The sequence below is a fragment of the Heteronotia binoei genome, chromosome 18, assembly GCF_032191835.1.
Source record: "Heteronotia binoei isolate CCM8104 ecotype False Entrance Well chromosome 18, APGP_CSIRO_Hbin_v1, whole genome shotgun sequence".
Taxonomy (NCBI): domain Eukaryota; kingdom Metazoa; phylum Chordata; class Lepidosauria; order Squamata; family Gekkonidae; genus Heteronotia; species Heteronotia binoei.
This window is the reverse complement of record NC_083240.1, coordinates 39,895,335-39,917,640: the sequence shown is the minus strand read 5'-3', so window position 1 is coordinate 39,917,640 and position 22,306 is coordinate 39,895,335. Positions and strand designations below refer to the sequence as shown.

General features: G+C 47.8%; 1 protein-coding gene across 2 annotated transcripts in view; it reads right to left on the bottom strand.

Moving 5' to 3' along the window:
* RAD51C (RAD51 paralog C) overlaps positions 1-22,306 on the bottom strand; it is a 57,564-nt gene that overhangs the window by 12,085 nt on the left and 23,173 nt on the right. Inside the window, exons 5-7 of one of the 2 annotated variants that reach the window (XM_060258817.1) lie at positions 12,249-12,380; positions 6,903-6,969; positions 720-780 (exon numbers count right to left, since the gene is read on the bottom strand). In XM_060258817.1, the coding sequence (XP_060114800.1) occupies positions 720-780; positions 6,903-6,969; positions 12,249-12,380 (260 nt within the window). The remainder of the gene's footprint in view (positions 1-719; positions 781-6,902; positions 6,970-12,248; positions 12,381-22,306) is intronic. The other variant, XM_060258819.1, reaches the window with a different exon arrangement.

Genomic DNA, 22,306 nt, shown 5'->3' with positions numbered 1-22,306 from the left:
ACTACCACATTCATGGTGCACATTTGCGCAGCTGGGTATCTGAACAAAGGTGGTGATACGCCCTTGGAAGAATTTTGTGCGCTTGTATGAGCTATTGTATTTTCTCGTAAAGTAAAGGTCTGAAAAGACTCCGGCACCCCTCTTTGATAAAGGGATTGGAAACGGCGCAACAAGCTGGCTCCAGGTTCCGTCAGAGGTGGATATTGTGGAGTCTGCATGAAATGGACGAATGGATCTATTTGGGCACTTTATCACACAAGCACTTTTTCTGCACTAAGCGCTTTATTTATGGAATTCGTTTCAGGAAAATATTATATGTGTGCTGAGATGCATATTGTTAGGGAATGTTATTGATTGTCTCACCCAGTGGAAATAGTGAACGAGTGCATTATGTGGTAATCGCATTATTTGAAGTATTTGCACAATAACAGTTTTTTGGGGACTTTGATTATATTATTTTTCTTATTGCATCACGGTTTTTTTCTCTGCCTCCAACCTCTCCGTGATTCTCCCTGTTAGTATCTAATTTCCCACCTGGGGACTGGCAACGCAACCTGTCAAGTGACTGTGGCCTCAGCAGAATTCAGAAGCCCTCAAGGGTTTTGAATCCTTTAAAAAACGTTTCAACCCCCCTCCCCACCAAAAATACAAATCCTCCACGTCACACGTGGTTTAGCCTTGACTCAGACCTGCGTCTTACTTTATGTATTCTTACTCACCTCTGCTTATTCTCCCAATGCAAGATTATGCGGATGGTGGCTGCATGACCCCAGCTTTCTCCTAGAAACACAAAAACAGGTATTTGTCTTATAATTATGGCCTTAACCTCAATGATATTTTAAAGAAGAGTTTTCTATGCGTCTTTCCTTCTGCTCAAATTCTTTAACATCACAAAAGTGATCTGTGGAACTTACTGCTATTGGAACAAGCCAATACCAAGAGCCAGTTTAGTGTAGTGTTTAAGTGTGTGGACTCTTATCTGGGAGAACCGGGTTTGATTCCCCGCTCCTCCACTTGCACCTGCTGGGATGGCCTAGGGTCAGCCATAGCTCTCGTAGGAGTTGTCCTTGAAAGGGCAGCTTCTGAGTGACCCCTCTCAGCCCCACCCACCTCACAGGGTGTCTGTTGTGGGGGGAGAAGATATGAGATTGTTATGAAGCGGCACCTACTATTCAACGGACAAGGTAGGTGGGGAGGAGGAGGGGAAACCCTCAGAAAGGTTCGGAAGCTGCGCTCCTGTCAGATCCTGCTGAATCCAAGGCCTGCTTATCCCCCCAAAATCCTGTTGGATTTTTATCTTGATACTGGACTCAAGTCTAGCTGCTCCTGAGAGCCAGTTTGGTGTAGTGATTAAGTGTGCAGACTCTTATCTGGGAGAACCGGGTTTGATTCCCCACTCCTCCACTTGCAGCTGCTGGGATGGCCTTGGGTCAGCCAGAGCTCTCTTATCTGGAAGAACCGGGCTTGATTCCCCACTCCTCCACTTGCAGCTGCTGGAATGGCCTCGGGTCAGCCAGAGCTCTCTTATCTGGGAGAACCTGGTTTGATTCCCCGCTCCTCCACTTGCACCTGCTGGAATGGCCTCGGGTCAGCCATAGCTCTCTTTTCTGGGAGAACCAGGTTTGATTCCCCGCTCCTCCACTTGCAGCTGCTGGGATGGCCTAGGGTCAGCCATAGCTCTCGTAGGAGTTGTCCTTGAAAGGGCAGCTTCTGAGTGACCCCTCTCAGCCCCACCCACCTCGCAGGGTGTCTGTTGTGGGGGGAGAAGATATAAGAGATTGTAAGCTGCTCTGAGTCTCTGATTCAGAAAGAAGGGCGGGGTATAAATCTGCAATTCTTCTTAACAAATGTTGAATAAATTAATGGCAGGAAAATTAGTGCTTATTAGATTATTGCAGCAGGCATCCTCATCAGCAGTGAATACATTAATAAAAATGTTTTTATTATTTCAGTGATGATTTTTAAAAACATTTATGTATGCCTGAAGCCACCTTTGGTAAATATTAAAGAAATAAAATAAATGAACCTCAAACAGGGACAGGCGAAAAATTAGGAAAGCAAAAGAGAATCCCAGGGGGCAGCAAATCTGCATAAAGATGTCAGCGGTCAGTCTTTAGTAGCATGCTTTCCTTGATTGTTCAAATATTCTCCCACAGAAACTGTCCCTTCAATGGAATTCTCATTCCGCTCAACCTGGCTTTGTGAAGAGTTTCCAATCTAGTTGCCAGCAGCATAAAAACTGACCTTGGGAGTTTACCCTCATTGGCAGAGCATCTGCTTGGTGTTCAGGAAGTCCAAGATCCAGTCCCTGGAAAAAGGATTTCAAGCAGCAGACAAAAAACCTTTGCTTGAGACCTTGGAGAGCTGCAACTAGCTGGAGTGAACTGTATTAAGTCAAGTGCCCCAGCACAGAATAAAGCAGCTCTGCCCATTCAAGATCCCTCTTGCTTTCTGGCCAGTCTCTTTGATGGAGCTGCATATCTATTAGATTTATATCTTGCTTTTGTACCATTAAAGTGACACTCATAGGAACCACAAGCAGCCCAAAACAGGGTGCCCAAAGCCCCAAAAGGGGAAAACAAGGCCACACAGCAAAAAAACCCATTCAGTGACAGAGAGAAGGTAGGAAAGAAATGGCAAAAAGAACAACATCAATGGAATGCAAGAAACTGAAGGTGCTTTTGGAGGAAAGTAATCTCATTACTTTCAGCTCATTTCGGATGGTCTTGTTTGATTTCCAGACAGATTTATTGAGCCTGTCTTTCAATACAGTCTAGATGGTGCTCCACACACAGAAGATATATTAGATTTTAAAGCAGTCGTCTAAGGAAAATGTTGCCACTCCACCCCCAACACCTCCCAATTTGTCTCCAGACAGTTCTGGCATCTCCAAGTCAAGCACATCCGTCATCCCTCAACATGCGAGCTTTCAGCTCCACCCACTCACATCTTCATTAGCACGCCCGGAGGGAGAAGCAATATCACTCCAATGGAAGAATCTTCAAAATTAAGTGTCTAGACCCTGGAGGCATATTGCCAACTCTCATTCACGGTGCGAGCATGAGATTTAAGGTTCAGAACTTTGAAATTAGAGTATGAATTATACAAATGAATGCTGCTTCCATTTGCAACCATATTTCCTCACAGGCGGGGGGCAAAACTGTTTTATATGCTGCAGCAAAAGGCAGTGCTTTTAAATTAAACTGGCGGGAGATTAATATTTGGCTTCATTACTGAGTATGCCAAGGAAAAAACTATCACAGATTATCCAGCTTGGAGCTCAGTGTTGTGGAAAGGAACTTCACTAAGTCCCAACTTAATTCCTGCGGTGCCTGGGCACCTCTGCAGCCCGCTTAATAATCATTAAAAAGGTTTTCTTCCATTAAAGAAAAGAGAGATAAAAATCCTAAAACAAAACAAAGATTTCTAGTTTTCTGAAGAAAGCTTTGCTGAAGCCGCTTCTAGAGGTCCATAGGTTAATGCATTAAAAGCAGGGGGAACAGGAAACAAATTTAATAGGAGGCAGTGCAGATGATGAGTCCTGTCCATTTTGAAACAAAACCCAGGTTTCTGGACTGTAACTTTCCTCTTAAAACTACACACAAAAAAGGGCTACAAAACTGGATAGTAGAGCGAGGCAATAGATCAGGGGTGTTATGAGGGTCGGATCTGACATAAATGAGACCTTGTTGGGCTGGGCCATGTCTAGTTGGGCTGAGCCATGTTGGGCCGGGTTCTTATGTGTACCTATTTAAGATTAGGAAGCCGAAAAATAAACTTTATAAAGGACACAAACACAATTAAAGGTGTTTTTAAAAAAAAAAAACCCTTAAAATGAAACATGCTTAAAACATTAGCACTCGTTGGCCTTAAAGGTGCTTTCTTTGTATCTCTCCCATGGGATCCAGCAAACTGGGCAAAGGAAGCTCTAGCTCTTTCCTTACTTCTTCAGGAGTCCAAGAAGGGGAGGAGTCTCAGCCAATAGAAAGAAGAGAGGCTTGGCTCAGTAGCTCTCTGTGCACTTGAGAGAGCCTGAAAAAGCAAGCTCTCTCTCCCCCCTTCCTCCCCAAGGTAGAAGCCTCAAGCCAATGGAGGAAATAGAGACTTCGCTCTGTAGCTCCTGTGTAATTGAACAAGCCTTGCAAAGCATGCAGAAGGAAGCAAGACAGAGGGGGAAGGAAGCAGATGACAGCCAGTTGCTTGAGGGCCTGATAGGAGCCCTCTGGGGGCCTGATTCGGCCCCCAAACCGCATGCTTGACACCCCTGAAATAGATCATTGTAACGCTACAGTGATGTAGCCATTTCCGGTGTAAAAAAGCCCTCCAGTGGAAGCTGGAGGCTGCCAAGGGGCTGTGGCTGCTTTGTGATGGATCCTCTGTTGCCAAGGCAAATGCCTCTGCAGCAACAGCAAGAAAAACAGCCTTGATGTAGAAACAGCCCTATGTTGTGGATGAGGACATGCAGAACGGCCTGGTTTTGCACCCATTTTGGAGGCCCTGTCAGCTTTCCCAAGGTGCTTTGGGTGACTCATGAGTGGAGGTCAGTTAGTCTGATGGGTAATGATTTGTCCTCTTTTTAAAAACAAATAATTTTTAGTTACATTGTATTTCTGTGGATTGAATATTTAACTGGTTTTTTAATCAGGTAAACAATTTTGATTCCAGTTAAAAGCAGAATATAATTTAAAAAAAAAAGAAAACTTCCAAACGGGGCAGGTGGTGGGAAGAGGGAAATGGCCAAGAAAAAAGTAGAAAGAGAAAATACTCTGTTTACTGGCTGAAGTCTCCACTTTCCTTCCCTCCAGCTGTTCAGATAATAGGGTTGCCAGTTCCAAATCAAGAAATATTTGGGAACTTTGGGGGTTGAGCTAGGAGCAAGGGTGCATAATTAAACTCCAAAGGGAGTTCTGGCCATCACATTTAAAGGGACCACACAGCTTTTAAATGCTTTCCCTCCACTGGAAACAATGAAGGATAGAGGCACCTTCTTTTGTGGCATAGAGTTGGACTCCCTGGTCTCATCTACTTGAAACTTGGAGGGTGTTTTGAGGAGAGGCACCAGATGCTATGCTGCAAATTTGGTGCCTCTTCCTCAAAAAACAACTCCCCTAGAGCCCCAGATACCCACAAATCAATTCTCTATTATACCCTATGGGAATCGGTCTCCATAGGGAATAATGGCACGCATAGCAGACATTTCCCTCCCCTTCCCCTTGCTTTCTGATGACCCTGAAGTGGGGGGAGGGTCTCCAAATGGGGAGATCCTGGGGATTGGCAACCCTATGTGAGAAGTCTGGAGGAGACAAAGAGATGGAGAGAGGGGATGGGCAACTCAGCGATTAAACGGCATCCCTGCAGGAGCCAAAGTCTGCCCCTGGACCGCTAGTTGCCCACCCTTACATCTATTAGCTCTAATTTGCTTTGTAGCCTGAACATCTGCCAAAAAAATCATGTCTACAACAGAGGGAAGGAGGTGCAGAAGACAAAAGGTCAGCCTCTGATAACAAGGTCTTTATCTGCATGCACATTTCAAATCCAACATCCTCCAAGGACATGCCTTTTATTTTGTTCAATTTATCTAACATCTCCACTGAGCGGCTAAACCGCTGAACACACACATTAGGAACGCGACTGCTTTTGTGTACTGTCTCTCCAACCCTGCCGCCCAACAATCCAGGGAATTATTAGGTGATTCACAGGAAGGAGAGAGAGAGAGGGAGAGACAGCATGCTAGGTTAACCATATTTCCATTTTGATTGAAAGCATCTCCTACTGTCTCCAAAAACGGTGCCAATTAAAACCCTCCTCTCCAATGGGGGTCTTGGAATGTCACGTTTCAGTTTACGAGGAGTTTATTAAGAGACTATTGGCAGCCATGATGTTCCTGCTAATGTGAACTGGTTCAGCTATCTATCTTCCCACTGGCAATGTAGCTAATGTGTCCCTGGTGCTAGTTCTCCACTGGGTTTAGGGCAGATCTTATCTTCCTATGAGGCTCTTTCAGTACCACCACTGATGCATTTGCAGACAGAATGTCCCACATGTACTGCAAGCTCTTCAGGGTGTCGAACTCATTTGTTATGAGGGCCAGATCAGACACAAATGAGACCTTGTCAGGCCGGGCCATGCCATGTCGGGCTGGGCCATGTGTATTTTAAGATTAGGTAGCTGATATATAAACTTTGTAAAGGACACAAACACAATTAAAGATCTATTTAAAAATACTCTAAATAAAACATGCTTAAAACATTAGCACTCGTTGGTCTTCAAGGTGCTTTCTTTGTATTTCTCCCATGGGATCCAGGGAACTGGGCAAAGGAAGGTCTGGCTCTTTCCTTCCTTCCGCAGGGGACCAGGAGGAGCCTCAGCCAGTAGAAGAAAGAGAGGTTTGGCTCAATAGCTCTGTTGTGCAACTGAGAGAGCCTGGCAAAGCAAGCTCCCCTCCCCGCAGGGAGGAGCCTCAGCCAATGGAGAAAACAGAGGCTTTGCTCTGTAGCTAATGTGCAATTGGGCAAGCCTGGAAAAAAAAGCTGTGATGCAGAAGGAAGCCGATGACAGCCACTTGCTCAGGGGCCTGATAGGAGCCCTCTGGGGGTCTGATTTGGCCCCCGGGCTGCATATTTGTACCCTTGCTCTACAGTTTTAAGGCTGCCATTTCCCGATACTCAGTTTTGGTCATTGTGGCGACACATTTTCTTTTTGGCAGCTGGTGCAATCCTGGTATCAGCCCAGGGAAGTAGCAGCCCCAAGCATGACATACTTGCATTGCAGAGAGCATCCTTCATCTAAATTTGTCTTTAGAGAGAATCACTGGGGAGACAAGATCAACTGTGCTGCTGATGGCACCTGAAAGAGTGCATGTAGACAGAAAAATCCTTCTACCTGGCAGCCAAAACACTCACCTAAGGCAGGAACCAAAGAGGAGTGGCTTTGTCCAATTCTTGTTGTCATCTGATTGGTCAAAACTACCTGAAAGGAGGAAAGAGAAAAGGAAGAACTGACGTAAAATACCACAAGCAAACGCAGAAAGGCTGATTCCAGCAAAACACTCCGTGTGACTCTCTTTGGGGGGGGGGGGGGGGAGGAGGGACCTGATTCAAGCCTGCCTCAGAGGATGCTCCCATGTAGATGGACAACAGATGGACTGCCACCAAGTCATTTGCCCTCAAATCTCTCTCTTTGTGAAAACCCAAATGGACTGGAACAGGGGGAGGAGATAACAAGGTAGAGGAAGAAGTACTTTTCTCCCTTTCTCACAATACAAGAACTCGCGGGCATTCAATGGAATTGCTGAGCAGTCGGGTTAGAACGGATAAAAGGAAGTACTTCTTCACCCAAAGGGTGATTAACACATGGAATTCACTGCCACAGGAGGTGGCGGCGGCTGCAAGCGTAGACAGCTTCAAGAGGGGATTGGATAAATGTATGGAGCAGAGGTCCATCAGTGGCTATTAGCCACAGCTTATTGTTGGAACTCTCTGTCTAGGGCAAGTGATGCTCTGTATTCTTGGTGCTGGGGGGGGGGGGGCGGCACAGTGGGATGGCTTCTAGCCCCACTGATAACCTCCTGATGGCACCTGGGTTTTTTGGCCACCATGTGTACAGAGTGTTGGACTGGATAGGCCATTGGCCTGATCCAACATGGCTTCTCTTATGTTCTTATGACAACAAACAGAACATTTGGATAAGTGGAAGTCTGAATGGGGAACAGGGGGGGAAAGAAAAGGAATGGTATACAGGGGAGAGAGGGACCGGATAAATGAAATGCAGAACAGTCTATTTCTGCTTGAGAGGAGAATGCACATACAATGCACATTTGTGTGGCGTTTTTTTTTAAAGAACAGAGGCAGCAATAAGTGCAAAATGCCAGCAAAGAGCTCTTTATAACAAAGCTAAACAGACTTTGTGTACAGACACCCACAGGAACCAGGCTGAATGACCTTTGTGTCCCATCTGACCCTATCATTCTATTAACTAGGAATAGAATAGAATAGAATAGAATAGAATAGAATAGAATAGAATAGAATAGAGAGCCAGTTTGGTGTAGTGGTTAAGTGTGCGGACTCTTAATTGGGAGAACCGAGTTTGATTCCCCACTCCTCCACTTGCACCTGCTGGGATGGTCTTGGGTCAGCCTTAGCTCTGGCAGAGGTTGTCCTTGAAAGGGCAGCTGCTGGGAGAGCCCTCTCCAGCCCCACCCACCTCACAGGGTGTCTGTTGTGGGGGAAGAAGATAAAGGAGATTGGAAGCCACTCTGAGACTCTGATGCAGAGAGAAGGGCGGGGGCTAAATCTGCAGTCTTCTTTTTTTCTAGGAAACTTTAATTATGGGCTCAAGGTAAGAAAGCCTGTGCACAATATTATCTGTTGTTAACAGCTCCATGCTTTCCACCCCGGCTCCACTCTTCCCAACCCAGAGACACACAACAAGCAAAGCCTTGTTGTGAGGAATTGTGGCTGTCCTGCACAGCAATTCCAATGGCTCGAATGTCAGTTGTGAACGTCACAACTGTGTAAGGAGACAGAAATTGGTTCCCTCCGATTCCCTCCTCGCTGCTGAGTGAAAACACACGAAGGGGTTTATTTTTAGCCACAGAGTAATAAAAAAGAAATCCCAGTGAGCACACGGAATTGTAGCTTAGGAAGAGCCGAGTTACCTGGAAACAGGGGAGAGACAAGCACCATTCCAGAACTTGCGTAAGCTTTGCTTCTGTTCAACGCAAGAGGGCTGGGGGGGGGACCCCTCTACCTATAAATAGCTGTGGCTCAAACATGCCCTCCACTGGTGAGGATGCTGGCCGTGTCTGCAGCACCTCCAAGCAGAGGTCAAAGGGGGCACCCACAAAAAATCTGCAGGCAGAATGCTTGAGGGTTTTTTCCACAGATGCCTCTGCTGGCAAAGTGACTTCTCTCTTAGCATGCAGCTGGCCTTTTTGTGAAGGCCAAGGTTTGATTTTTTTAAGACCAGCACAACTGGTGGGTCAACAAGAAGCTATTCATTCATTTTAAAACACATGGGCGTTTGTGAGATGGGAGAGCCTCCTATGGAGGTAAGGATCATTCTCTCATGTTTTGATTTCAGCTAAAGAGGATCCATTCCCGGTGCACTACCAACTCTCAGAAAACAGGGCTGGCCCTTGGACTAGGCAAACCAGGTGGTTGCCTGGGGCGCACCCCTGGCAAGAGTGCCAGTGCAAGTGCCGCTTCCGTGGCGCGGGACATACCTGTGAAAGCAGCTGTAGAGGAGCTGTGCACCTGCACTGCAGAGCCTGTCACAGCGCCGCCCGCCACTCTGCCGGCTGTATCAGGCGCAGGGGCGGAGCTAGGGCAGTCTCACAGTGCGCTCCACGGCGAAGGCGCGTGGCTGTTCCCCGCCGCTTTTGGAGGGGGTAGGGCGTCTTGCAGTGTTCCCTCTAAGCTGAGTTAGCGTGAGCTAGCTCACAGATTTTTAGCCTCCAGCTCACACATTTTTGTCTTCGCTCAGGAAGGATGACCCCAGAGCACACTAATGTATGCAGTAGCTCACAACTTTGATGCCAGTAGTACAAGAATTTTTGCTCACAAGACTCTGTAGCTTAGAGGGAACATTGGCGCCCTGCCTAGGGCACTGTTCTGCCTCAAGCCACTGCTGCCAGAAAACCAAAACAGTAGCCTTTGGGAAGAGACCAAAGATCAGGTCATGGTTGATCAATGGTTTATCAGACAAAGCAAGTTAAAAATTTCAAATATATTGGGGTAGTTTTACAGGATGCAGGCTCGAGAGTTAACCACAGCAAATATGTTGCCACTCAAGGAGAAAGATCAACAAGGGGGCTATTATGTCTCTGCAGCTCTTAAACTATTCCGAGCTAAAATGCTAGCCTGATCACTGTATGGGACATTTGTAGGGCCATCAAGCTCATGTTTTGTCCCCCAAGAAAGAGTGCTATTTAAGTTTTTAAGCACAATTCTGCAAGTACCCAGGTGTGTGACTAAAGCCAGGTTAAACCTGGAGACAGGCAACATTAGAGTTGAAGCATGGGCATTTATATTTTCCAAATATATGTGGATAAAGGGAAACCTCATTCCCCAAGGCTTATTCAAACATAATCAACTTTCAATCTAATTGGCTTAAGTCTGTTCAGAACCATATTGTCCAAATTGGTTTCTCTCCTCATGCTCTCCTGTTCTGTAGCTATGATCAGGAAAAAAGATTAGTTAGAGGGTTGAGGACACGGAACATCAAGCTGATATTGCCCATCTACAAATATGTGTTATGTGTGGTCAAACTTTCAAAATATCGTGAAGCGGGCAGCTTATTTAACGTCTTTAAGAAATAAATGGATTCAGGCGAGTGTTTACTCTGGCAAGCCGCCCAGGGCCATCTTAACAGCATTATGGGCCCCGGGCAAAGCAGTGTACTGGGCCCCTACGACAACTACTCACAGGAATGCAAATGGTCGATAAGTACTGCATCATACACAGATTAGTATAGAGCCCCTATGCTTGTGGGGCCCACGGGCAAGAGCCCATCAGGCCCATGCGTTAAGACAGCCCTGAAGCTGCCTGGCCCTCCCTTCTGCAGTACTGGAAAGCAGATATAACAAAACTCCCTCCCTGGAAAAGCTCTGCTCCTGTCCACTAAGAGAGGCTGAAACCACAGAGCTCATGTTTTTTTTAGCTGCCCACTTTATAAGGAAGGGCATGGCAAGATTATTATTCCTTTGATAATATCTCTGGTTTCACTGAAAAAGTTAGACGATTACCTTCTCTCTGATAAGAGTGCTAAGATAACTCATTAAGTAGGCAGATGGGTGATTTTTAGGTCTCAGAAACTGCACTATAATTAGAGCTTAATTTTAAATTGCTCTATCTGGTTATTTATGCCTTGAATTTATTACATGCAAATGTGTGATATGATTGGTTAAATGACAGAAAGAGAGAGAGAGAGAGAGAAAGAGAGAGAGAGAGAGAGAAAGAGAGAGAGAGAAAGAGAGAGAGAAAGAGAGAGAGAGAAAGAGAGAAAGAGAGAAAAAAAGAGAGAAAGAGAGAGAGAGAAAGAGAGAAAGAGAGAAAAAAAGAGAGAAAGAAAGAGAGAGAGAGAGAAAAAGAAAGAGAGAGAGAGAGAAAGAAAGAAAGAAAGAAAGAAAGAAAGAAGGAAAGAAAGAAAGAAAGAAAGAAAGAAAGAAAGAAAGAAAGAAAGAAAGAAAGAAAGAAAGAAAGAAAGAAAGAAAGAAAGAAAGAAAGAAAGAAAGAAAGAAGAAAGAAAGAAAGAACCAGTGTCCTGACTGCCTATGTGACTTTGAATTTTCAGTGGTGGCATTCCAGTTATGGAACTTCCTGTCCACCCTCCTTGCTGACTTTCAAAGAGTCAATTAGGACAATGATATTTCCAAGAGAAATCGAAGTGGATGGGACTATAAAGCTAAAGAATCGGTCAAATAGATTTTTCTCTTTAATGCTGTATCGCTAACCACTTGCAAAGAATGGCCATAGAGTGGGAAAAGTTGACCTGTTTTTGAAAAAGTCGCCATGTGAAAAGTTGACCTGTTTTTCACCAAAAGGAGAGCTAAGCACTGCCCCTTCAGCTACTTACTGGATCACTCCATGCAAGTGCTGAGTCAGAAAAAAAAACTGCTGCAGATAATCAAGCGCCACAAGGCAAAGCAAGAAGGCAGGGTGTAGCTCTTGGCTGCATGCCCCATTTTTGGTTGCAAACTTTTAGTTGTTCACCCATTTTTCTCATGAACAGGACCCTTGGATCTTCTTACCATGTGTAGTTTCCCTCCCTAGAGTGCCACAGGCCTGTCCTAAAGTCAGGACTTTGCTTTTTTTTTTTTTAGCAGAGTGTAGCAGCCCATGGTCTACTATCAGCCAGCAAAATTATTCTTCCCCCTCCTTCCCTCCCTCCCTCCCCAGCTGTCTTCTACAAGAAAGAGAGAAGGGGGGGGGGGAAGCTGGGATTTCAGACAAACAAGTCAGTGACTTTTTGAAGTCATTGGGGCTAGAAGCTTTTCAAAATTATGGAAGGATATCCTTAGAAAGCCAAATTTCAAGGTCTGCTTTCACCTGTTTTGCAAGAGTGTGTCATATAAGCGCCAGCTTGGTGTCTGGAAGCATCTCAGTGTTAATTTTTGCAAAAAGCAGGTTTCTGCTGCCCTTGAACAGCTGCCTAACCGCATTCTGGTCATTTCTATCTTGCAAAGCAATGCGTCCTTTTGCCTTAACATTTCTGCTGGGGGCACCCTCCCTTTACCCAGGAAATCTCACAGCCAACGTGTGATCATTGGCGATGGTGATCAGCTGCTGGGCTAGACCATTCAAGAGCCGTGTCCGCAGCGAGAGGTCTTCGAAGTTATGGCGGAAAGGAAAGGCGATGCCATCGATCACGACCAGTCGGACCTGAAGGTGGGATTTTAAAAAGAAGCGTCATTCTGCAGTAATCAAACAATTTAGATAGATACTCTGCTTTTCTCCCTAATGGGGACCCAGAATAATATACCACATTATTCTCACCTGCTCCATTTTATCCTCACAACAACCCTATGAGGTAGGTTAGGAAGAGAGGGAGCGTGAATGCTCCATGGTTACCCAATGAGCTTTCATGGCAGAGTGAGGGTTCTAACCTTGGCCTCTAAGGGCCTACTGTGACACTCCAGCCCAGGGCTTTTTTTGTAGCAGGAACTTCTTTGCATATTAGGCCACACACCCCTGATGTAGCCAATCCTCCAAGAGCTTCCAAGGCTCTTAGAACAGGGCTACTGTAAACTCCAGGAGGATTGGCTACATCCAGAGGGCGTGGCCTAATATGCAAAGGAGCACCTGCTAGAATTCCATCCCTGATGTAGCCAGTCCTCCAAGAGCTTCCAGGGCTCTTAGTTCAGGGCCTACTGTAAACTCCAGGAGGATTGGCTGCATCAAAGGTGTGTGGCCTAATACGCAAAGGAGTTCCGGCTACAAAAAAAGTCCAGTCGCTGAATGTTGTTGGCTCTCCCGTTATATAAGGAAAGTAAGCAAGGGGCCTTCACCTTTAAAAAAAATACAGTGTTCCTACACAGTTGCTCTCAAGACCATTTCACACTATATGGTTACAGATGTATATTTAACATAGTTTAAATGCATACCCTAAAAGCATGAATGCAGGTACTGAAATTCATGCAGATGTGCTGTTTACAGAGTCATGGCTGACTGCAGCTTCTATTAACTATTAATTTTAACTGAATTGTATTTAAAATTGTTTCGTTACTATTGTATTTATATTCTTTTATATTGTGTATCATGGTTTTCCATGTCTGTAAGCTGCCCTGAGCCCACCTTTGGCGGGGGAGGGCGGGATATAAAAATAAATTTATCTTATCTTATCTTAACTACAGGAAAAATTTTGGGGGGACGGCAGGGCTTTTTTTGTAGAATAAGCCCAGCAGGAATTCATTTGCATATCAGGCCACACCCCATGACATCACATTGTTTTGCACAGGGTTTTTGTAGAAAAAGCCCAGTAGGAACTCATTTCCATATTAGGCTACATCCCTGACATGAAGCCAGCCAGAACTTGTGCAATCTTGCTCAAAAAAATCCCTGTGGGACAGAGTTGGTTCAGCTTGGTAAGCAGTGGGGTGCCGCAGGGCTCAGTACTGGGTCCCATGCTCTTTAACTTGTTCATTAATGATCTGGAGTTGGGAGTAAGCAGTGAAGTGGCCAAGTTTGCAGATGACACTAAATTATTCAGGGTGGTGAGAACCAGAGAGGATTGTGAGGCACTCCAAAGGGATCTGTTGAGGCTGGGTGAGTGGGCGTCAATGTGGCAGATGAGGTTCAATGTGGCCAAGTGCAAAGTAATGCAGAATGGGGCCAAGAATCCCAGCTACAAATACAAGTTGATGGGGTGTGAACTGGCAGAGACTGACCAAGAGAGAGATAAACAGGTTGCTTACCTGTAACTGATGATCTTCGAGTGGTCATCTGTGCAGTCACACACATGGGTCTTGCCGCAGGCAATGAATCCATACCTCGGAGTTCCAATAGCTCGCCTATAGCGCTTTTTGGCGCGCTCCCCTCCCGCCCTGGGGAGCAGGCAGCGACCGCGCATGCCTGGAGCGGGGGGGGGGGAGCGCCTATTCCACTCAGTTTCTTCCAGCCGCCGCTGACACTGACACTGTACAAAGTTAGGCAACAATCACAAGAGGCCAGCAGCGGGGAAGGCTGGGTGGGCGTGTGTGACTGCACAGATGACCACTCGAAGATCATCAGTTACAGGTAAGCAACCTGTTTATCTTCTTCGTGGTCTCTGTGCAGTCCCACACATGGGTGACTAGCCAGCTTGATGACCTGGAGGAGGGTGCTGGAGAAAAGGAGAGTTAGTCACATGTCACATGATCATAACACCATCTACATGCAATGAAGAGATGAAAGCGAATGCACTCACCCATAACTTCAGTGGAAGATGGATCTGAGGACCGCTTGGCCGAAAGAGGCGTCTCGTCTCGCACGCACGTCTAGGGCGTAATGGGAGACGAACGTGGATGGAGAGGACCACGATGCAGCAGCACAGATGTCCTCTAGGGAGACGCCCTGCAGGAAAGCCGAAGACGTCGAGACCGCTCTGGTAGAGTGGGCTTTAAGGCCTTCAGGCAAAGGCTGCTTAGCCAGTTCGTAACACAACCTGATGGCACTAACTACCCATTTCGAAAGTCTCTGAGTAGAAATCTTGTGCCCTCTGTGAGGTTTGCCGTAGGCCACAAACAGATTAGGGTCCTTACGGAACGGTTGCGTACGAGCCAGGTAGAATGATAAAGCTCTTTTAACGTCCAAAGAGTGCAGGGCTCTTTGCCCTGGGTCTGATGGAGAAGAGAAGAATGCAGGTAAGGAAGTTGAAGCCGATAAGTGGAACTGGGAAACAACCTTAGGGAGGAAAGCAGGGTCTGGACGTAGGACAACCTTATCCTTATGGAAAATGGTGTAAGGGGAGTCATGTCGGAAAGCACATAAGTCACTTGCACGCTTCCCAGAAGTAAGGGCAACCAGCAGTGCTGTTTTCCAGGAGAGAAGGTTGAGATCTATGGTAGCCATAGGTTCAAACGGGGTTTTCATTAAGCATGAAAGAACGAGGGATAGACTCCAAGCCGGAACGAAAGGCTTGATAGGTGGGTGGAGATGCAACATGCCCTTAAGAAAGGACTTGGAAAGGCTATGAGAGAAAACCGTTTTGCCCTCAACGGGGTCATGAAACGCGGAAATGGCAGAGAGGTGAACCTTCAGGGAAGAGTAGCAGAGTCCTGATCTCTGCAGGGAGAGCAGATAGTCGAGAACCAGATTTAGCAGTGCCGATTCCGCTCGAAAGTGATTAGATGCCGCGAAGGAGCAGAAGCGCTTCCACTTACGTTGGTACGAAAGTCTGGTGGAAGGCTTCCTGGCGTTGAGGATGATGTTGGCTACGTCAGCAGAGAGGGAGGAGGGCGTATTCTCCACGCTGTCAAGGCCAGAACCTGAGGGTTGTGATGTAATATCTGGCCGTTGGCTTGCGATAGGAGATCGTTCATTAGAGGGAGGCGGCGGTAAGTGTGACCAGACATTTGCAGCAGCCGCGTGAACCACGGTTGCCGTGGCCACCATGGAGCAATTAGAATACAGTCCGTGCCGTCTCGTGAGATCTTCATCAGCACTTTGGTTAGTAGGGGGGTTGGAGGGAAGAGGTAGTGGAGGGGACCTCTCCAAGTTTGTAGAAAGGCATCCTTGCCCCTTCTGGTGTAAAATCGAGGGCATTTGGCATTGTCCTTGGATGCAAAGACGTCCACTTTGGGTGTTCCGAAGCACCGAAAGATGGGACGAAGGTAGGTCGAGTTGATGGACCATTCGTGGTCGTCTATGCGCAGTCTGCTGAGAGAGTCGGCCAGAACATTCTCCACACCTGGGAGGTGGATGGCAGTCATATAGATGTTGTGTTTGACACACCATTCCCAGAGAAGTATAGTTATGCGGCACAGTCGGAGGGATCTGGTGCCCCCCTGCTTGTTTATATAGAAGACTGTCGCCATATTGTCTGTGGAGATCTGGACGTGCCGACCCCCGATGAGAGGGAGGAACGATTGGAGGGCCCTGTGTACCGCAATCAGCTCTAAGCAGTTTATGTGCATGGCCCTCTCTGAAGGAGTCCAAAGACCCCTGACAGTCCTGCCTTCTAAGTGGGCTCCCCAACCCCACATGGAGGCATCTGTTGTCACGGTAGCCGTTGGAGGGGTTGGTAGAAACGGCATGCCCGCGAGAAGGTTGTCGGGTACAGTCCACCAGGTGAGAGAGAGAAGTGCTCTCTGGGGAACGGTGAGCAGAGTGCTCTGAGGTTGCACGTGAGGATGGTAGGCACGTACGAACCAGAGCTGAAGTGGTCTCATTCGCAGCCTGGCGAAGAGGAGGACTGCTGTAGTGGCGGCCATCAGGCCTAAAAGGCGTTGGATAGTGAAGGCCGATTGGGTGGGTTGTAGCTGAACCGATCTGGCGAGGTTGATGATTGTCAGCGCGCGGTCCTCTGGGAGGAAAGCACGATGGAGAGAGGTGCAGAGAGAGGCCCCTATGAAGTTGAGGTCCTGAGTTGGGGTGAGGTGTGATTTGATGGCATTCACACGCAAGCCTAGAGAAGATAGGAGGAGAAGAGTGGTATGGAGATTGGACTCGAGCTGATGCTGTGTCGGTGCAATGAGGAGCCAGTCGTCGATGTAAGGGAAGACTGGGATGTTTCGGATCCGTAGGGCAGCCGCCACCACCGCCATGCACTTGGTGAAAACCCTGGGTGCAGTGGAGAGACCGAATGGTAGGGATGCGTACTGGAAATGATCCTGGCCCATTGCAAACCGGAGATACCTCCGATGTTGAGGTCGGATTGTCACATGGAAGTAAGCGTCCTGAAGATCTAGGGAAGCCATCCAGGAATTCTTTGGAATCAAGGGCAAGATGGACTGCAGGGAGATCATTCTGAATTTCCTGTACTCGATGAATTTGTTCAGCTTCCGAAGATCTAGAATAGGACGCTTGCCTCCATCCCTCTTGGGAACCAGGAAATACCTTGAGTAGAAGCCCGTTCCCCGATGTTGGGGAGGAACAGGTTCTATGGCCTTCTTCTGGAGCAAGTCCAGAATCTCCTGATGGAGGTGAGGAGATGGGGGGGTAGTTATAAAGTAGTGGTGGTGAGGCGGTGAAGTGAACTCGATTGCGTACCCCAGGCGTACGATGGTGAGTACCCAGGAATCGGTCGTAATAGAGCTCCAAGTCCGATAGAATGGGGAGAGACGTGTCGGGTAGGACGGCTGCATGGGAGGGAAGTCAAAGAGACTGTTTGGTAGGGATGGAAGACTTTTTGGTTTGCTGAGGGCGCGGCCTTTGGTGGAATGGAGGTTTTTGTTGCGTAGGCCTTCTTTTCCAATAGTCGCCTTGCTTTGGAGAACGTTGGCGTCTTTGGAAGGATGGCTTCCAGGACTTGTTGCGATTAAAAGGTTGTGAGGATGGTTGAGATACTCCCAGGCGTTTGGCCCTCTTACGACCGTCGTCGACCGAAGTCAAGACCTCATCGGTAGAAGCGTGAAAGAGGCCAAGGCCGTCAAAAGGAAGATCCTCTACTTTCTGCTTGATGTCCGGTTGCAGATTGGTGGACCTAAGCCAAGCGTGACGACGTAGGGCGACTGAAGAGGCGAAAACACGGGAAGAGCAGGAGACCGCATGACGAATGGAATTAATTTGTTGTTTGGAGACCCTGGAGAGTTCGGCGACCAGGGTGGAGGCTGTTTTCTGAGAGGTGTCAGGAAGCGAGGGTATAAGTGGTGTAAACTGGTTGGCCAAATTAAAGGTGTAAGCAGCAAAGTATGCTAAATAATTATTGAGCTTCGAGTTGGTAGATGCCAGAGTAAAATTTTTTCTTGCTAAGGTGTCTAGTTTCCTTCGCTCACGATCCGGTGGTGTGGGATGTCTGGAGGGTTTGGCCTTTGTGGCCGAATGAACAATAATAGAGTTCGGAGCCGGATGCGAGGCTAGGAACTTGGCGTCGGGGGCATGGACCCGATAGAGGGAGTCAAACCTCTTTGAAGTGGGGGGGACTGAGGCAGGTTTATCCCAGGCCTCTCGGAGACCCTCCAAGTGCACAGGTAGCATCGGAAGTAAGGAGCCGGGTGGGAAGTCTGACTGCACTAAGTCATGTACCATGTCCGACACCTTGGGGGAGTCCGCTGGGAGTGGTATTTTCAGCGCTTCCGCCATAGAGGTGATCAGGTTGAGGTACGCCTTGGATGCGTCTGATGGAGAGAGCCGGAGCTGTTGCGCAGAATCAGAAGGAAGAGAAGGCGGGTGGTCTTCCGAGTCCGATGAGGCTGAGGACTCTCTGTCGGATAAGGAGGCCTCCCCCGAGGGAGAGGGTGGAGGTATGACCGGTTCCGAGATGGGAGCTCGAGGCTCTGCAGTTTTGGCCGGAGACCTGGGTGGAGTAACCGGGGCAACGGAAACAGTAGCAGAAGCTGTGCGAGGTTTAGGTACGTCCCGGTACCGAGGATGCTCCTGGTGGTGTCTAGAGGGACCAACTTCTGGTTCCAAGGATTGAATGCGGTCACGGAGTCGAGGTGAGTACTCGAAATGACTTCGAGGGAAATCACGAAGTCGAGATGGGTGGTCATAATGGAGTCGAGGTGAATCCTCACGTCGAGTTGGGCGCGCGTGACGGGGTCGAGGTGAATCCCCGTAACGGATTCGTGGAGTAGAGATGTCGCGATGCAAGTAGGGCTCCGATTCTTGGTATCTGAAATGTACGTCCGAATCGGAGGGCGATCTGGAAAGAGGACGAAAACGTCTGTGCCGAGGTGAAGGAGACCTTGAGAAAGGGGAATATTCATACCGCCTGCTGGAATAGTAGTCTTGCTGCTCAAAGTAAACGGAAGATCCGGAGTCATGGCGGCTACGCGGAGAACGTGATCGAACTCGAATCCGATGGGAGGAGACTTGGGTTGCCGATTCACGGTATAGCGGAGAGACCGCGACGTCTCGGAAAGATCCAGGCCTTAGAGATGAGCGCAGGTAGGTCTGTGTCGGGTCGGTGGTATGGTCGGGTTCGAGAATCTCGGAGGGTACCACACTGTGCACCGAAGGCGATCGAGACCGGATTGGAATCACCTCCACGGCCGTGGAGGTATGCGGTGTAAGCTGAGGCATGTCGGTGATGGCATCCGCAGGGGTCGACAACTCAGGCGGCAGGAGTGGTTGAGCCGAAGTAGATTGGGAAGTCGAAGCCATGGAGGTCGAGGCCGTAGCGTCCCGAGGTTTCCTAGGCGCCGAGTGTGACTGGTGAAGGTCCCTTGGAACCGAATCCGCCGATTCGGGATGCCGAGCTGATTCGGAATGGCGAGGTTTCTTAGAAGCCGAATCCGAATGCCGAGGTTTCTTAGGCGCCGAATCCGAATGTCGAGGTTTCTTAGGCGCCGAATCCGATTCGGAATGACGCAGTTTTTCTGAAGATTTGTGGCCGGTCTCGGGGTGCTTCTGAGATCGTTTCCCGGACTTGTGCGGCTTTTGAGACTGAAGCGCGGCCGGGGAGGCCGAATCTCCCGCTCGAAGTGGGGGAGGCGGCGAGTCAGAAGTGGGCATAGCCCTCAAGGACCGTTCAAGGAGGAAGGCCTGCAGCCTTGCAGCGCGGTTTTTGCGTGCCTGCTTGCCGAAGTTTGCACAATGAGGGCAAGAATCGACTCGATGGCCTTCCCCAAGGCAGAAAAGGCAATGGCTATGGCCGTCTGTGGTGGGGATTTTGGCTCCACAGTGCCTACACTTTTTGAAGGTAACCTTCCCTTCCATACGCTCCGGACAGGGGCGGGGGGGGGGGAAGGGTAAGAAAGAAAGGAAGGGAAAGCGCAGAAACGGTATATCTTTTTTTTTTTTTTTTTAGGACGAAGAAAAATGGGGAAAGAGAGATACGATACCAGATGAAGACAAGGAACGAAGCCGAGAGAGACGAGGCGAGCTAGGGAGAGAGCGCAGCGAGGAAGGTGTTGTCCGGGCGGCGGAAAGGAAGAAACTGAGTGGAATAGGCGCTCCCCCCCCCCGCTCCAGGCATGCGCGGTCGCTGCCTGCTCCCCAGGGCGGGAGGGGAGCGCGCCAAAAAGCGCTATAGGCGAGCTATTGGAACTCCGAGGTATGGATTCGTTGCCTGCGGCAAGACCCATGTGTGGGACTGCACAGAGACCACGAAGAAGATCTTGGGGTTGTGGTAGATAATTCACTGAAAATGTCAAGACAGTGTGCGATTGCAATAAAAAAGGCCAACGCCATGCTGGAAATTATTAGGAAAGGAATTGAAAACAAATCAGCCAGTATCATAATGCCCCTGTATAAATCGATGGTGTGGTCTCATTTGGAATACTGTGTACAATTCTGGTCACCGCATCTCAAAAAGGATATTATAGCATTGGAAAAAGTCCAGAAAAGGGCAACTAGCATGATTACAGGATTGGAACACTTTCCCTATGAAGAAAGGTTAAAACGCTTGGGGCTCTTTAGCTTGGAGAAACGTCGACTGCGGGGTGACATGATAGAAGTTTACAAGATTATGCGTGGGATGGAGAAAGCAGAGAAAGAAGTACTTTTCTCCCTTTCTCACAATACAAGAACTCATGGGGATTCAATGAAATTGCTGAGGAGTCAGGTTAAAACGGATAAAAGGAAGTACTTCTTCACCCAAAGGGTGATTAACATGTGGAATTCACTGCCACAGGAGGTGGCGGCGGCTACAAGCATAGGCAGCTTCAAGAGGGGATTGGATAAAAATATGGAGCAGAGGTCCATCAGTGGGACTTCAAGGTGGGGGATTCGGTATTTGTTTCAACGAAAAACCTGCCTTTGAATCAGCCCTCAAAGAAACTGGTGTATCGATATCTAGGGCCCTTTAAAAATAAGAGGGTGATAAACAAGGTCACTGTAGAACTGGAACTGCCAAAAATGTTTAGTAAAGTACACCCTGTCTTTCATTGCAGTCTTCTTCGAAGGGACCCCGGAGCTTCTCCTTGGCGCCTTCGACCGACAGCTCCTCATCCTATCCAGATTGGGAATCAGAGTCACCATGAGGTCCAGGAGATCCTGGACTCAAAAGTCAAACATGGAACGTATTATCTAATCAAGTGGAAACACTTTCCTTCTAGTGAAAATGAGTGGGTTGCAGAAAAAGATGTATTAGCTTCTGATTTGATTACTAAGTTTCACAGAAAGTACCCTCAGAGGCCGGGAGGGTCAGCTTGAGGGGGGCAGTATGTCAAGCTCGACTGATGCTGATCGATAATTGATGAGCTCTTTGGCCTGGCATGACCAGGCCTGGATAAAATCATACTGAACCAAATGCTGCTAGCTTATTACCCTGCCTTGGCCCCCCTCTGCTTTATGGCTAGTAATTACTGAGAGCAAAGCAAGGAGCACCTTCCCATGAATCCTCTTGCGGGAGGAAGCGCCATCTGGGCAATACAAGGCCAAATGTCAGATAAACGCCCTGGGAATGTATCTCTATGACTATGTGTGAATGCTCCCCTGCTTCCCCTCCCCCTTTGGAATTCCTCTGAAGTGCACCTTAAAGCTTATGTATCAATGTATTGGTTTCATTCTTCTCAAGCCAAAGCTTGAGCCAAAGTAACAGTCTATCAATAAACATAGTCTTTGTAGTAACCTAGACTCGTCATTGAATCCGTCTGCTTGACACTATTAGCCACAGTATCTATATATATATGTGTCTGTGTGTGCGTGCGTGTGTATGGGTGTATATCTATGTATGTATATGTGTGTGTGTGTATATATACACACACACACATATATTGGCCACTGTGTGACACAGAGTGTTGGAATGGCTGGGCCATTGGCTTGATCCAACATGGCTGTTCTTATGTTATTACCTCCCAAGCAACTGCACAGGACACCACACCAGGAGAGGGAGGCATTAGGGAGAAGGCAATGAGTGTAATTTGCTCCTGTTTTCACCTCCCAAAAGGTGCTGCAACCATAAGGCTTACTTGAGGCAGCAACTTGGGCTGAGCTGGGGCTTGTTGGGGGATATCGTATTTTCTTGTTCCCTACAAACCCTCCAAACCAGCAAAGCAAAGTAAAATAAACAAATGTATTTCTTTAATTAGATTTATAGAGGAGAGGTCCATCAACTGCTATTAGGCAGGATGGCCAAATGAAACCTTCGTGTTCAGAGGCCTTAGACTTCTGGATGCAGACCCTCTGGCATCTCTGTCCCTGCTTATTGAACATATATGAAAACATGAAGCTGCCTTCTACTGAATCAGACCCTCGGTCCATCAAAGTCAGTATTGTCTACTCAG